The sequence below is a fragment of the Somniosus microcephalus genome, chromosome 24 (genome assembly GCF_052327205.1).
Source record: "Somniosus microcephalus isolate GS21.2 chromosome 24, FLI_Smic_1.0, whole genome shotgun sequence".
NCBI lineage: Eukaryota > Metazoa > Chordata > Chondrichthyes > Squaliformes > Somniosidae > Somniosus > Somniosus microcephalus.
This window is the reverse complement of record NC_141010.1, coordinates 1563690-1578050: the sequence shown is the minus strand read 5'-3', so window position 1 is coordinate 1578050 and position 14361 is coordinate 1563690. Positions and strand designations below refer to the sequence as shown.

Here is a 14361-nt window from a genome sequence, read left to right as displayed (position 1 = left end):
GGGCGATGCCTTCTGCAAACTTTGGCGGCCCCTGCACGCCCTGCTGCTCCTCCTCAAAGTGAGGCCAGTGGCTGCTGCAAGGCTGGGGGCAGGCTCCTGAGGGGCACATGTCGTGACGGCAGATGCCCTTGGGGGTCGGGCTAGACGAGGTCTGGCCCTCGAGGGGCCGGCTGGTGAATGCTGCAGCTGTGGCTGGGCAGCATCAGTCGCTGCAGCAGCTCGTGGCAGCTCCACTGGGGGGTGGCAGTGGTGGCTGGAGGAATGGGGGCAAGCTGGCGGATGGCAGGCGCTCGCTGGTCGCCTGAGACACTGGCACTCGCCCGGGCCAGCACTGCAGCATGCGCAGCAATCTGCCGAGGGACAGACCGCTGTGCTGCTGCAGCGCGCCGGGTGCCCTGGCGATGCCTGGCTGACACAGCGAGTGTGGCAGCAGTGAGTGCCCGTGTTGCCCTGTTCTGTGACCGCATCAGAGCAGCCAGTGACTGCACGGCACCACTGATCACCTGGCCAGTCGCTGCCTGAGCTGCCCCGAATTCCGCCAAACTGGTGGCCTGTGAGGCCCCGAATTCGGTCACACTCCGAGACAGGGACTCGATGGCCTCAGGCATCTGTGCCACTACCCCCATGAGCTCCGTGTGCCGGCGCTCCGAGTCCGCGGACATGTCCTCGAGGCGGCGCATCTCCTCGGCGTTGACCGTCTCCAGACTGGAGGCCGGACTCTCCCTCTGGGGAGAAGGCCGCCGAGCTGGCCGACCCTTCCTGCGTTGCTGGACGCCGCTGGGCCCAGCAATTGGACTCCCCTCCGACCCTTCCCCCCTCTGGGGAGAAGGCCGCTGAGCTTCCACACCCCTCCCGCGTTTCTGCAGGCCGCTGGTCCCAGGAGCTACACTCCCCTCCGACACTTCCCCCACGCTCCCCTCCAGGGAAGACGTCTCCCCTACATTGGCATGGCTTGCCGCGGCTGAGGGTTCCCCTGATGGGCCGCCTTCCTCTTGCTCCTCCTCCTCCTCCTCTTCTGAGGGGCTGTCACTGGCAACTTCAGGGACCTCCTCCTCACCATCTGAAAGCAGGAAGGCACAAGAGTAGCTTTAGAGTGAGGAGAGGGCGTCAGCGAGGGATGCATGAGTGGTGGCATTCAACGCATTGGTCGGACAGTGGCAAAGGATGTAGATCTGATGCGCAAGTGGGACGAGAGAGGTCCAAAAGGTGATGTCCTTACCATTGGTGCCCAGAACAGGGTCGGCATCTCCAGATGCAACGGGGCCAATCACCCGGGCACCCATGATGCGCTCCACGTGCTGTTGCAGCTCGGTGAGCGGCTGGATCTGGGGTCCACCTCCCCCGGTCTCAGTCCGGCTCCTCTTATTATTGGCCAGCTTGGCCTGCAAGAGAAAGGACGGCCTCTAAGTACAGTGTGTAGCCCTGATCTTGTGTGCACTGCCTCCCATGGTGGAATAGCCTGGCCAGTGTGTAGCCCTGATCTTGTGTGCACTGCCTCCCATGGTGGAATAGCCTGGCCAGTGTGTAGCCCTGATCTTGTGTGCACTGCCTCCCATGGTCGAATAGCCTGGCCAGTGTGTTAAGTGCAGAATGTGCAATTGATGTTCATGACTGTCCCATAGCTGCTGCATGAGGGCTGGCCATTAGGGCTTTCAGGGCCCTTTGCCCATAATGTGAGGTGCACATGCAAGGATGAGGAGGACACTGGAAAGGGTACTCACCCTGACAATCCTGGCGAGGTCATTTAGCTTTTTGCGGCATTGTACCGCGCTCCTGGGGACCTCACTGTTGGATGTCACCCTGGTGGCGACATGCCTCCAGGCTTTCCGGTAGACGCGGGCCGCCGGCTTCTTCCCATTGTCCGGAAACAAAATATGGCGTCTCTTCTCCACAGCGCCAACCAGCACCCTCAGATCATGCTCTGAGAAGCGCTGCGCTCGTTTACGGGCCTTCTCCATCCTTTCAGGCGCTATTTGGGTCCAGCAGCAGTGTTCAGGCCTAGCTGGAGGGCTGCAGTGTCCAGGGCGTGGCAGCAGACCAACTCGACCCTTCCCCCTTAAGAGCTGGCCGGCGCCAGGGTGTCTGCTGTCAATCAAGAAATGGCCGCACCTGCGCTGCGCCCGGCCTCGGCGGTATCGCTCAGTAACGCCAGCTTAGCGCCTAAAGAGAGCCGTGCATCGCCAGTTTTAGCGCTCGAGCAAACTCTTAGGGCGAAGCTAATGAATATCGGCGAAGTGGCCTCAAATTTGCGCCGGGCGCAAACTTTAGCGGCCGCCCGACTTTACCACCCCAAAAGTGGCTATAATGAATTTCTAGGCCCTCCTCTTTATCTATTTTTATCCTATCCAATATCGCTACTGCCTCCTCCATTACTGTGACATTGGCTGCACCCTCTTCTTTAGTGAGGACAGATGCAAAGCAATGGCCGTGTCGCGCTCTTGAGGTCCCGCGCAGCCGGTGAGCCGGCATTAAATAGAGAAACCGCGCACACGGGGAATTTTGAATGGCTAGCGCAGCCCGTTAAAGCGCCTCCACAAGAAGATCTCCTTTTTGGTCTCTAATCAGCTCCACCCTTCGGCCACACCCAGCGGGAGCCGGGGAACGGGGCTGTGGGCCGGGGGGATGGGGGCCGGGGCCAGGGGACGGGGCTGTGGGCCGGGGCGGGGGGCCGGGGGACGGGGGGATGTGGGCTGGGGGACGGGGCTGTGGGTCGGGGGGACGTGGGCCAGGGGGCTGTGGGCCGGGGGGATGTGGGCCGGGGAACGGGGCTGTGGGACGGGGGGCCGGGGAGCGGGGCTGTGGGCCGGGGGCTTGGAGTGACCCTCTCACACTGCCACCTGTCCTTGGTCCGATGCTGATGGTGTGATTTGGTTTCCAGGCCGAGGATGGAATCCGAAGCTTCTCAGATTAAAACGTTGGCTAAGTTGTCGATGAACTGGCGGAAACGAGTCAAGTCTGAATACATGCGTCTGCGACAACTCAAACGCTTCCGGAAAGCAGATGAAGTGAAGGTAACAGCGGGTGATTTACGTCTCCAGCCAGCCCCGTCCCACCCGCTCCCCCTCCCCCACACCTCCCCCCGCCCCCGCTCCCATCCCCACACCACCCCCACCCCCAAACCTCTCCCCAGCCCCTCTCCCCCTCCCCCGACCTGTCCCACCCCCCTCCCCGGAGCGAGAATGTCACTCCGCACCTCACCTAAGCCGCATACTTTAAATTAATGTTAAATGAAGTTGTGAGGCTGCTCGGTGTGAGGTTAGAAGCTGAACTTCTCCTTTAACCCGCTGCCTTTTCCTTTCTGTGTGAAGGAAATGTTTCTCTGTAACCGCAGCAGGATCAGGAACCGAACTGAAATTCTCAACGAGGATTGGAGGAAGCTGAGGATCCAGCCCATGAATTTAACCACATCGGGAGCCACTGGCTGTGGGAAACGGAAGGTAGAGTCTCGATCAGTGTGGCTCAGCCCATCAGTGCACCGAGACTGTGGAGAGCATCGACCACAGAACTTGGGCGGGGAGGGGGCACTGTGGGGGGGGGCCTGTGGGGGGGAGGGGCTGGGGGGGGACATGGGAGGGGGGGGACATGGGAGGGCGGGGCCTGTGGGAGGGGGAGGGGCCTGTGTGGGGCGGGGCTGTGGGAGGGGCCGTTGGAGGGAGGGGCTGTGGGGGGAGGGGCAGGGCCTGTGGGAGGGGGAGGGGCTGGGGGGACATGGGAGGGAGGGGCTGTGGGAGGGGGGGAAACATGGGAGGGCGGGGCCTGTGGGAGGGGGAGGGGCCTGTGGGGGGGAGGGGCTGGGGGGGACATGGGAGGGGGGGCCTGTAGGAGTGGGAGGGGCGGGGCCATGGGGGAGGGGCCGTGGGAGGGGCGGGGCCTGTGGGGGTGTGGCCTGTTGTGGGGCCTGGTATTGTGACGGACACACTGTGTCCGGGAGCCCCGGTCTCGGGTGAGTATTGTGACGGACACACTGTGTCCGGGAGCCCCGGTCTCGGGTGAGTATTGTGAGGGACACACTGTGTCCGGGAGCCCCGGTCTCGGGTGAGTATTGTGAGGGACACACTGTGTCCGGGAGCCCCGGTCTCGGGTGAGGATTGTGACGGACACACTGTGTCCGGGAGCCCCGGTCTCGGGTGAGTATTGTGACGGACACACTGTGTCCGGGAGCCCCGGTCTCGGGTGAGGATTGTGATGGACACACTGTGTCCGGGAGCCCCGGTCTCGGGTGAGGATTGTGAGGGACACACTGTGTCCGGGAGCCCCGGTCTCGGGTGAGGATTGTGACGGACACACTGTGTCCGGGAGCCCCGGTCTCGGTGAGGATTGTGACGGACACACTGTGTCCGGGAGCCCCGGTCTCGGTGAGGATTGTGACGGACACACTGTGTCCGGGAGCCCCGGTCTCGGGTGAGGATTGTGACGGACACACTGTGTCCGGGAGCCCCGGTCTCGGGTGAGGATTGTGACGGACACACTGTGTCCGGGAGCCCCGGTCTCGGTGAGGATTGTGACGGACACACTGTGTCCGGGAGCCCCGGTCTCGGGTGAGGATTGTGAGGGACACACTGTGTCTGGGAGCCCCGGTCTCGGGTGAGGATTGTGACGGACACACTGTGTCCGGGAGCCCCGGCCTCGGTGAGGATTGTGACGGACACACTGTGTCCGGGAGCCCCGGTCTCGGTGAGGATTGTGACGGACACACTGTGTCTGGGAGCCCCGGTCTCGGGTGAGTATTGTGACGGACACACTGTGTCTGGGAGCCCCGGTCTCGGTGAGGATTGTGACGGACACACTGTGTCTGGGAGCCCCGGTCTCGGGTGAGTATTGTGACGGACACACTGTGTCTGGGAGCCCCGGTCTCGGGTGAGGATTGTGACGGACACACTGTGTCCGGGAGCCCCGGTCTCGGTGAGGATTGTGAGGGACACACTGTGTCCGGGAGCCCCGGTCTCGGGTGAGGATTGTGACGGACACACTGTGTCCGGGAGCCCCGGTCTCGGGTGAGGATTGTGACGGACACACTGTGTCTGGGAGCCCCGGTCTCGGGTGAGGATTGTGACGGACACACTGTGTCCGGGCGCCCCGGTCTCGGTGAGGATTGTGAGGGACACACTGTGTCTGGGAGCCCCGGTCTCGGTGAGGATTGTGACGGACACACTGTGTCCGGGAGCCCCGGTCTCGGGTGAGGATTGTGACGGACACACTGTGTCCAGGAGCCCCGGTCTCGGGTGAGGATTGTGACGGACACACTGTGTCCGGGAGCCCCGGTCTCGGGTGAGGATTGTGAGGGACACACTGTGTCCGGGAGCCCCGGTCTCGGGTGAGGATTGTGAGGGACACACTGTGTCCGGGAGCCCCGGTCTCGGGTGAGGATTGTGACGGACACACTGTGTCCGGGAGCCCCGGTCTCGGTGAGGATTGTGACGGACACACTGTGTCCGGGAGCCCCGGTCTCGGTGAGGATTGTGACGGACACACTGTGTCTGGGAGCCCCGGTCTCGGGTGAGGATTGTAACGGACACACTGTGTCTGGGAGCCCCGGTCTCGGTGAGGATTGTGATGGACACACTGTGTCCGGGAGCCCCGGTCTCGGGTGAGGATTGTGACGGACACACTGTGTCCGGGAGCCCCGGTCTCGGGTGAGGATTGTAACGGACACACTGTGTCCGGGAGCCCCGGTCTCGGTGAGGATTGTGAGGGACACACTGTGTCCGGGAGCCCCGGTCTCGGTGAGGATTGTGACGGACACACTGTGTCTGGGCGCCCCGGTCTCGGGTGAGGATTGTGACGGACACACTGTGTCCGGGAGCCCCGGTCTCGGTGAGGATTGTGACGGACACACTGTGTCCGGGAGCCCCGGTCTCGGGTGAGGATTGTGACGGACACACTGTGTCCGGGAGCCCCGGTCTCGGGTGAGGATTGTGACGGACACACTGTGTCCGGGAGCCCCGGTCTCGGTGAGGATTGTGACGGACACACTGTGTCCGGGAGCCCCGGTCTCGGGTGAGGATTGTGACGGACACACTGTGTCCGGGAGCCCCGGTCTCGGTGAGGATTGTGACGGACACACTGTGTCCGGGAGCCCCGGTCTCAGTGAGGATTGTGACGGACACACTGTGTCCGGGAGCCCCGGTCTCGGGTGAGGATTGTGACGGACACACTGTGTCCGGGAGCCCCGGTCTCGGGTGAGGATTGTGACGGACACACTGTGTCCGGGAGCCCCGGTCTCAGTGAGGATTGTGAGGGACACACTGTGTCTGGGAGCCCCGGTCTCGGGTGAGGATTGTGAGGGACACACTGTGTCCGGGAGCCCCGGTCTCGGTGAGGATTGTGACGGACACACTGTGTCCGGGAGCCCCGGTCTCGGGTGAGGATTGTGACGGACACACTGTGTCCGGGAGCCCCGGTCTCGGGTGAGGATTGTGAGGGACACACTGTGTCTGGGAGCCCCGGTCTCGGGTGAGGATTGTGACGGACACACTGTGTCCGGGAGCCCCGGTCTCGGGTGAGGATTGTGAGGGACACACTGTGTCTGGGAGCCCCGGTCTCGGGTGAGGATTGTGAGGGACACACTGTGTCTGGGAGCCCCGGTCTCGGGTGAGGATTGTGATGGACACACTGTGTCCGGGAGCCCCGGTCTCGGTGAGGATTGTGACGGACACACTGTGTCCGGGAGCCCCGGTCTCGGTGAGGATTGTGACGGACACACTGTGTCCGGGAGCCCCGGTCTCGGGTGAGGATTGTGAGGGACACACTGTGTCCGGGAGCCCCGGTCTCGGTGAGGATTGTGACGGACACACTGTGTCTGGGAGCCCCGGTCTCGGGTGAGGATTGTGAGGGACACACTGTGTCCGGGAGCCCCGGTCTCGGGTGAGGATTGTGACGGACACACTGTGTCCGGGAGCCCCGGTCTCGGTGAGGATTGTGACGGACACACTGTGTCCGGGAGCCCCGGTCTCGGGTGAGGATTGTGACGGACACACTGTGTCCGGGAGCCCCGGTCTCGGTGAGGATTGTGACGGACACACTGTGTCCGGGAGCCCCGGTCTCGGGTGAGGATTGTGAGGGACACACTGTGTCTGGGAGCCCCGGTCTCGGGTGAGGATTGTGACGGACACACTGTGTCCGGGAGCCCCGGCCTCGGTGAGGATTGTGACGGACACACTGTGTCCGGGAGCCCCGGTCTCGGTGAGGATTGTGACGGACACACTGTGTCTGGGAGCCCCGGTCTCGGGTGAGTATTGTGACGGACACACTGTGTCTGGGAGCCCCGGTCTCGGTGAGGATTGTGACGGACACACTGTGTCTGGGAGCCCCGGTCTCGGGTGAGTATTGTGACGGACACACTGTGTCTGGGAGCCCCGGTCTCGGGTGAGGATTGTGACGGACACACTGTGTCCGGGAGCCCCGGTCTCGGTGAGGATTGTGAGGGACACACTGTGTCCGGGAGCCCCGGTCTCGGGTGAGGATTGTGACGGACACACTGTGTCCGGGAGCCCCGGTCTCGGGTGAGGATTGTGACGGACACACTGTGTCTGGGAGCCCCGGTCTCGGGTGAGGATTGTGACGGACACACTGTGTCCGGGCGCCCCGGTCTCGGTGAGGATTGTGAGGGACACACTGTGTCTGGGAGCCCCGGTCTCGGTGAGGATTGTGACGGACACACTGTGTCCGGGAGCCCCGGTCTCGGGTGAGGATTGTGACGGACACACTGTGTCCAGGAGCCCCGGTCTCGGGTGAGGATTGTGACGGACACACTGTGTCCGGGAGCCCCGGTCTCGGGTGAGGATTGTGAGGGACACACTGTGTCCGGGAGCCCCGGTCTCGGGTGAGGATTGTGAGGGACACACTGTGTCCGGGAGCCCCGGTCTCGGGTGAGGATTGTGACGGACACACTGTGTCCGGGAGCCCCGGTCTCGGTGAGGATTGTGACGGACACACTGTGTCCGGGAGCCCCGGTCTCGGTGAGGATTGTGACGGACACACTGTGTCTGGGAGCCCCGGTCTCGGGTGAGGATTGTAACGGACACACTGTGTCTGGGAGCCCCGGTCTCGGTGAGGATTGTGATGGACACACTGTGTCCGGGAGCCCCGGTCTCGGGTGAGGATTGTGACGGACACACTGTGTCCGGGAGCCCCGGTCTCGGGTGAGGATTGTAACGGACACACTGTGTCCGGGAGCCCCGGTCTCGGTGAGGATTGTGAGGGACACACTGTGTCCGGGAGCCCCGGTCTCGGTGAGGATTGTGACGGACACACTGTGTCTGGGCGCCCCGGTCTCGGGTGAGGATTGTGACGGACACACTGTGTCCGGGAGCCCCGGTCTCGGTGAGGATTGTGACGGACACACTGTGTCCGGGAGCCCCGGTCTCGGGTGAGGATTGTGACGGACACACTGTGTCCGGGAGCCCCGGTCTCGGGTGAGGATTGTGACGGACACACTGTGTCCGGGAGCCCCGGTCTCGGGTGAGGATTGTGATGGACACACTGTGTCCGGGCGCCCCGGTCTCGGGTGAGGATTGTGACGGACACACTGTGTCCGGGAGCCCCGGTCTCGGTGAGGATTGTGACGGACACACTGTGTCCGGGAGCCCCGGTCTCGGGTGAGGATTGTGACGGACACACTGTGTCCGGGAGCCCCGGTCTCGGTGAGGATTGTGACGGACACACTGTGTCCGGGAGCCCCGGTCTCAGTGAGGATTGTGACGGACACACTGTGTCCGGGAGCCCCGGTCTCGGGTGAGGATTGTGACGGACACACTGTGTCCGGGAGCCCCGGTCTCGGGTGAGGATTGTGACGGACACACTGTGTCCGGGAGCCCCGGTCTCAGTGAGGATTGTGAGGGACACACTGTGTCTGGGAGCCCCGGTCTCGGGTGAGGATTGTGAGGGACACACTGTGTCCGGGAGCCCCGGTCTCGGTGAGGATTGTGACGGACACACTGTGTCCGGGAGCCCCGGTCTCGGGTGAGGATTGTGACGGACACACTGTGTCCGGGAGCCCCGGTCTCGGGTGAGGATTGTGAGGGACACACTGTGTCTGGGAGCCCCGGTCTCGGGTGAGGATTGTGACGGACACACTGTGTCCGGGAGCCCCGGTCTCGGGTGAGGATTGTGAGGGACACACTGTGTCTGGGAGCCCCGGTCTCGGGTGAGGATTGTGAGGGACACACTGTGTCTGGGAGCCCCGGTCTCGGGTGAGGATTGTGATGGACACACTGTGTCCGGGAGCCCCGGTCTCGGTGAGGATTGTGACGGACACACTGTGTCCGGGAGCCCCGGTCTCGGTGAGGATTGTGACGGACACACTGTGTCCGGGAGCCCCGGTCTCGGGTGAGGATTGTGAGGGACACACTGTGTCCGGGAGCCCCGGTCTCGGTGAGGATTGTGACGGACACACTGTGTCTGGGAGCCCCGGTCTCGGGTGAGGATTGTGACGGACACACTGTGTCCGGGAGCCCCGGTCTCGGGTGAGGATTGTGACGGACACACTGTGTCCGGGAGCCCCGGTCTCAGTGAGGATTGTGAGGGACACACTGTGTCTGGGAGCCCCGGTCTCGGGTGAGGATTGTGACGGACACACTGTGTCCGGGAGCCCCGGTCTCGGGTGAGGATTGTGACGGACACACTGTGTCCGGGAGCCCCGGTCTCAGTGAGGATTGTGACGGACACACTGTGTCCGGGAGCCCCGGTCTCAGTGAGGATTGTGAGGGACACACTGTGTCCGGGAGCCCCGGTCTCGGTGAGGATTGTGACGGACACACTGTGTCTGGGAGCCCCGGTCTCGGGTGAGGATTGTGAGGGACACACTGTGTCCGGGAGCCCCGGTCTCGGTGAGGATTGTGACGGACACACTGTGTCCGGGAGCCCCGGTCTCGGGTGAGGATTGTGAGGGACACACTGTGTCCGGGAGCCCCGGTCTCGGGTGAGGATTGTGACGGACACACTGTGTCCGGGAGCCCCGGTCTCGGTGAGGATTGTGACGGACACACTGTGTCCGGGAGCCCCGGTCTCGGGTGAAGATTGTGACGGACACACTGTGTCCGGGAGCCCCGGTCTCGGGTGAGGATTGTGACGGACACACTGTGTCCGGGAGCCCCGGTCTCGCGTGAGGATTGTGATGGACACACTGTGTCCGGGAGCCCCGGTCTCGGGTGAGGATTGTGACGGACACACTGTGTCCGGGAGCCCCGGTCTCGGGTGAGGATTGTGAGGGACACACTGTGTCTGGGAGCCCCGGTCTCGGGTGAGGATTGTGACGGACACACTGTGTCCGGGAGCCCCGGTCTCAGTGAGGATTGTGAGGGACACACTGTGTCTGGGAGCCCCGGTCTCGGGTGAGGATTGTGAGGGACACACTGTGTCCGGGAGCCCCGGTCTCGGGTGAGGATTGTGACGGACACACTGTGTCCGGGAGCCCCGGTCTCGGTGAGGATTGTGACGGACACACTGTGTCCGGGAGCCCCGGTCTCGGGTGAGGATTGTGACGGACACACTGTGTCTGGGAGCCCCGGTCTCGGTGAGGATTGTGAGGGACACACTGTGTCCGGGAGCCCCGGTCTCGGGTGAGGATTGTGAGGGACACACTGTGTCTGGGAGCCCCGGTCTCGGGTGAGGATTGTGACGGACACACTGTGTCCGGGAGCCCCGGTCTCGGGTGAGGATTGTGACGGACACACTGTGTCCGGGAGCCCCGGTCTCAGTGAGGATTGTGAGGGACACACTGTGTCCGGGAGCCCCGGTCTCGGGTGAGGATTGTGACGGACACACTGTGTCCGGGAGCCCCGGTCTCGGGTGAGGATTGTGACGGACACACTGTGTCCGGGAGCCCCGGTCTCAGTGAGGATTGTGACGGACACACTGTGTCCGGGAGCCCCGGTCTCGGGTGAGGATTGTGACGGACACACTGTGTCCGGGAGCCCCGGTCTCGGGTGAGGATTGTGACGGACACACTGTGTCCGGGAGCCCCGGTCTCGGGTGAGGATTGTGACGGACACACTGTGTCCGGGAGCCCCGGTCTCGGGTGAGGATTGTGACGGACACACTGTGTCCGGGAGCCCCGGTCTCGGGTGAGGATTGTGACGGACACACTGTGTCCGGGAGCCCCGGTCTCAGTGAGGATTGTGAGGGACACACTGTGTCTGGGAGCCCCGGTCTCGGTGAGGATTGTGAGGGACACACTGTGTCCGGGAGCCCCGGTCTCGGGTGAGGATTGTGACGGACACACTGTGTCCGGGAGCCCCGGTCTCAGTGAGGATTGTGAGGGACACACTGTGTCCGGGAGCCCCGGTCTCGGGTGAGGATTGTGACGGACACACTGTGTCCGGGAGCCCCGGTCTCGGGTGAGGATTGTGACGGACACACTGTGTCCGGGAGCCCCGGTCTCGGGTGAGGATTGTGACGGACACACTGTGTCCGGGAGCCCCGGTCTCGGGTGAGGATTGTGACGGACACACTGTGTCCGGGAGCCCCGGTCTCAGTGAGGATTGTGAGGGACACACTGTGTCTGGGAGCCCCGGTCTCGGGTGAGGATTGTGACGGACACACTGTGTCCGGGAGCCCCGGTCTCGGGTGAGGATGTTGCCAGTGAGAGTGTTGCACTCGCGGTGAGTCCGGTTTCCACATCTCGGTCACACCAGCAGCTCTGCTGTCAGCTCCTTTGGGAAGTGGAGACTCCAGCAGCTGACAGTGGGGGTTAGGGTCTGTCTGTCTGCAGGTGTGGGTACAGAGCCCCTACCATGGTCTGCCCCCATAGTCCTCCTGTCAGATGGGGGATTCCCATCGGGAAACGCAGTCGTGGCTCTGAGACAAAATTAAATAAATCAGATCAAGTGCCAACAGGAAGAGTAAATGAACAGAAGTGATTGAGAAAGGGCGAAATACACAGCTGCACGTTACTGGGTCCATCCCACACCCTCTCAGACTCTGACTGCCAGCTCTGCACGTTACTGGGTCCATCCCACACCCTCTCAGACTCTGACTGCCAGCTCTGCACGTTACTGGGTCCATCCCACACCCTCTCAGACTCTGACTGCCAGCTCTGAACGTTACTGGGTCCATCCCACACCCTCTCAGACTCTGACTGCCAGCTCTGCACGTTACTGGGTCCATCCCACACCCTCTCAGACTCTGACTGCCAGCTCTGCACGTTACTGGGTCCATCCCACACCCTCTCAGACTCTGACTGCCAGCTCTGCACGTTACTGGGTCCATCCCACACCCTCTCAGACTCTGACTGCCAGCTCTGCACGTTACTGGGTCCATCCCACACCCTCTCAGACTCTGACTGCCAGCTCTGCACGTTACTGGGTCCATCCCACACCCTCTCAGACACTGACTGCCAGCTCTGCACGTTACTGGGTCCATCCCACACCCTCTCAGACTCTGACTGCCAGCTCTGCACGTTACTGGGTCCATCCCACACCCTCTCAGACTCTGACTGCCAGCTCTGCACGTTACTGGGTCCATCCCACACCCTCTCAGACACTGACTGCCAGCTGCTATTAGCGGACTGTAGACACCTCAGCAACACACTTGGATAGGGCTAGGGAGTGGAAAAGTCTAACAATAGAGAGAGAGAGAGATTCAAAGGACTTCTCAGCCCACTCTCAGCCTTTGCCAAGGCTGCACGACAGACAGATAGTCCACTCGTGCCCTGTGCCCTCAACTGCTGCCTCAGTGGACTACCTGGCACCAGCGGAGCTCTGGTGCTGGTGGTGAACCTTCATCCCACAGGAGACTGGGCAGCAGAGGGACCTTGCTCCGGTCAGGCACAAACACACAATGGGAGTGATAGCTGGGCATGCGCCTGATGGCAGAGGCTGGTCTGAGACAGTAAGCACCTGGGCACTGGCTCTCCAGCCCTCTGTCACATCAGTGCCAATGTGGCAAGCCTGCAGGACAGGATCACCAGCTAAAAACTCAACCAAGGCTCCAAGTCCCGGTACCTGTCAGAACGCAACAGCATAGCAGCTTCTGCTGTGCCCCTCATGGCCGATCACTGTGCCCCAACACAACTATAATCACCAGCAGGGCATCCATGAAACTGCTGTAGCCCCCTGTGCGCACACTGACTCACACTCACAGACGCAGATGCACACTCACAGACACGCACACACACTCGCGCGTGCACTCACAGACGCACAGATAAGCACGCGCGCACACTCAAACGCGCACACACGCAGGCATGCACGCGCACTCACTGACATGCACACACACTCGTGCGCACTCACTGATATGCACACAGACGCACAGACTGGCACGTACACTCCGAGGCATGCGCACACTCTCACAGTCATCCCGCAACACCACTTCCTCCATTAATAAAGCAGTATGTGGGCGGTGATTGGAGCTGTTGATGCTGTTCGAGGGCTGGCCTTTACTCAGCACTCTCACTGTGCTCGCCCTCACTTCTCTTCACTTGTCCTCACTCCTCCTTTTCTTCATTGCAGTGCATGGTCGAGAGTTTATTCCTGGGCTTCAAGAGTCAGACAGTCACACAGAAGATGCTGAGCCCAGTGGCCATGAGCCCGGTTATGTATTCCTGGTCTCCACTCCAGCAGAATTTCATGGTATGTAGTCACACTGCCCACTGATCAGACAGATGGTGCTACATGAGTGAATGACTGAGGTGGGATGCCATGTTTGGGTGTAAGCCAGGGTTGTGTTTAAGGGATTAACACCATTCTGTGTCAGACTTGTGGTTCCTCACTAACTGGTGCGTGTTACTGTTCAGGTGGAAGATGAGACCATCTTGCACAATATCCCGTATATGGGAGATGAGGTCCTGGAGCAGGATGGCGTTTTTATAGAAGAGTTGATCAATAACTATGATGGGAAAGTGCATGGAGACAGAGGTAAGTTACTGTGTGTCTGTACTGTCACCACCCTTGCAGTATGGACCACCAAATCTATTATTGTTAATCAGCACCCTGCGTTTTGCATATTGCTTCCTTTAGGAGGCTGGTTCTGGGCTCCAGCTCATCACAGTCAGGAGCCAGTTGCCTTGCACAGGTGCAGACGGATACAGAGTGGGAGAGGATGTTAGGTGCTGTGAGCAGTGGAAGCGAGGAATAACCCGTTACACAGTTGAGGTGCATGCCCCCTCACTCCTCCCCTCATGCTTGTCTCTGACACTGTGATGTCAGCACAGTAATGTTAAACATGGCGATTCAGTAAGTGAGGAGACATCCATAAGAACATAAAAATTAGGAGGCCATTCGGCCCCTCGAGCCTGCTCTGCCATTCAATAAGATCATGGCTGATCTTCGACCTCAACTCCACTTTCCTGCACTGTCCCCGTGTCCCTTGATTCCCTTAATATTCAAAAATCTATGAATCTGTCCTGAACATACTCATCGACTGAGC

General features: G+C 61.7%; 1 protein-coding gene across 3 annotated transcripts in view; it reads left to right on the top strand.

The window, feature by feature from the left end:
• ezh1 (enhancer of zeste 1 polycomb repressive complex 2 subunit) overlaps positions 1–14361 on the top strand; it is a 72474-nt gene that overhangs the window by 17388 nt on the left and 40725 nt on the right. For 2 of the 3 annotated variants that reach the window (XM_085966051.1, XM_085966050.1), the window contains exons 2-5: positions 2879–3011; positions 3309–3437; positions 13446–13565; positions 13730–13850. In XM_085966051.1, coding sequence (XP_085822177.1) covers positions 2886–3011; positions 3309–3437; positions 13446–13565; positions 13730–13850 — 496 coding nt within the window. In that variant the 5' untranslated portion in view covers positions 2879–2885. The remainder of the gene's footprint in view (positions 1–2878; positions 3012–3308; positions 3438–13445; positions 13566–13729; positions 13851–14361) is intronic. The other variant, XM_085966052.1, reaches the window with a different exon arrangement.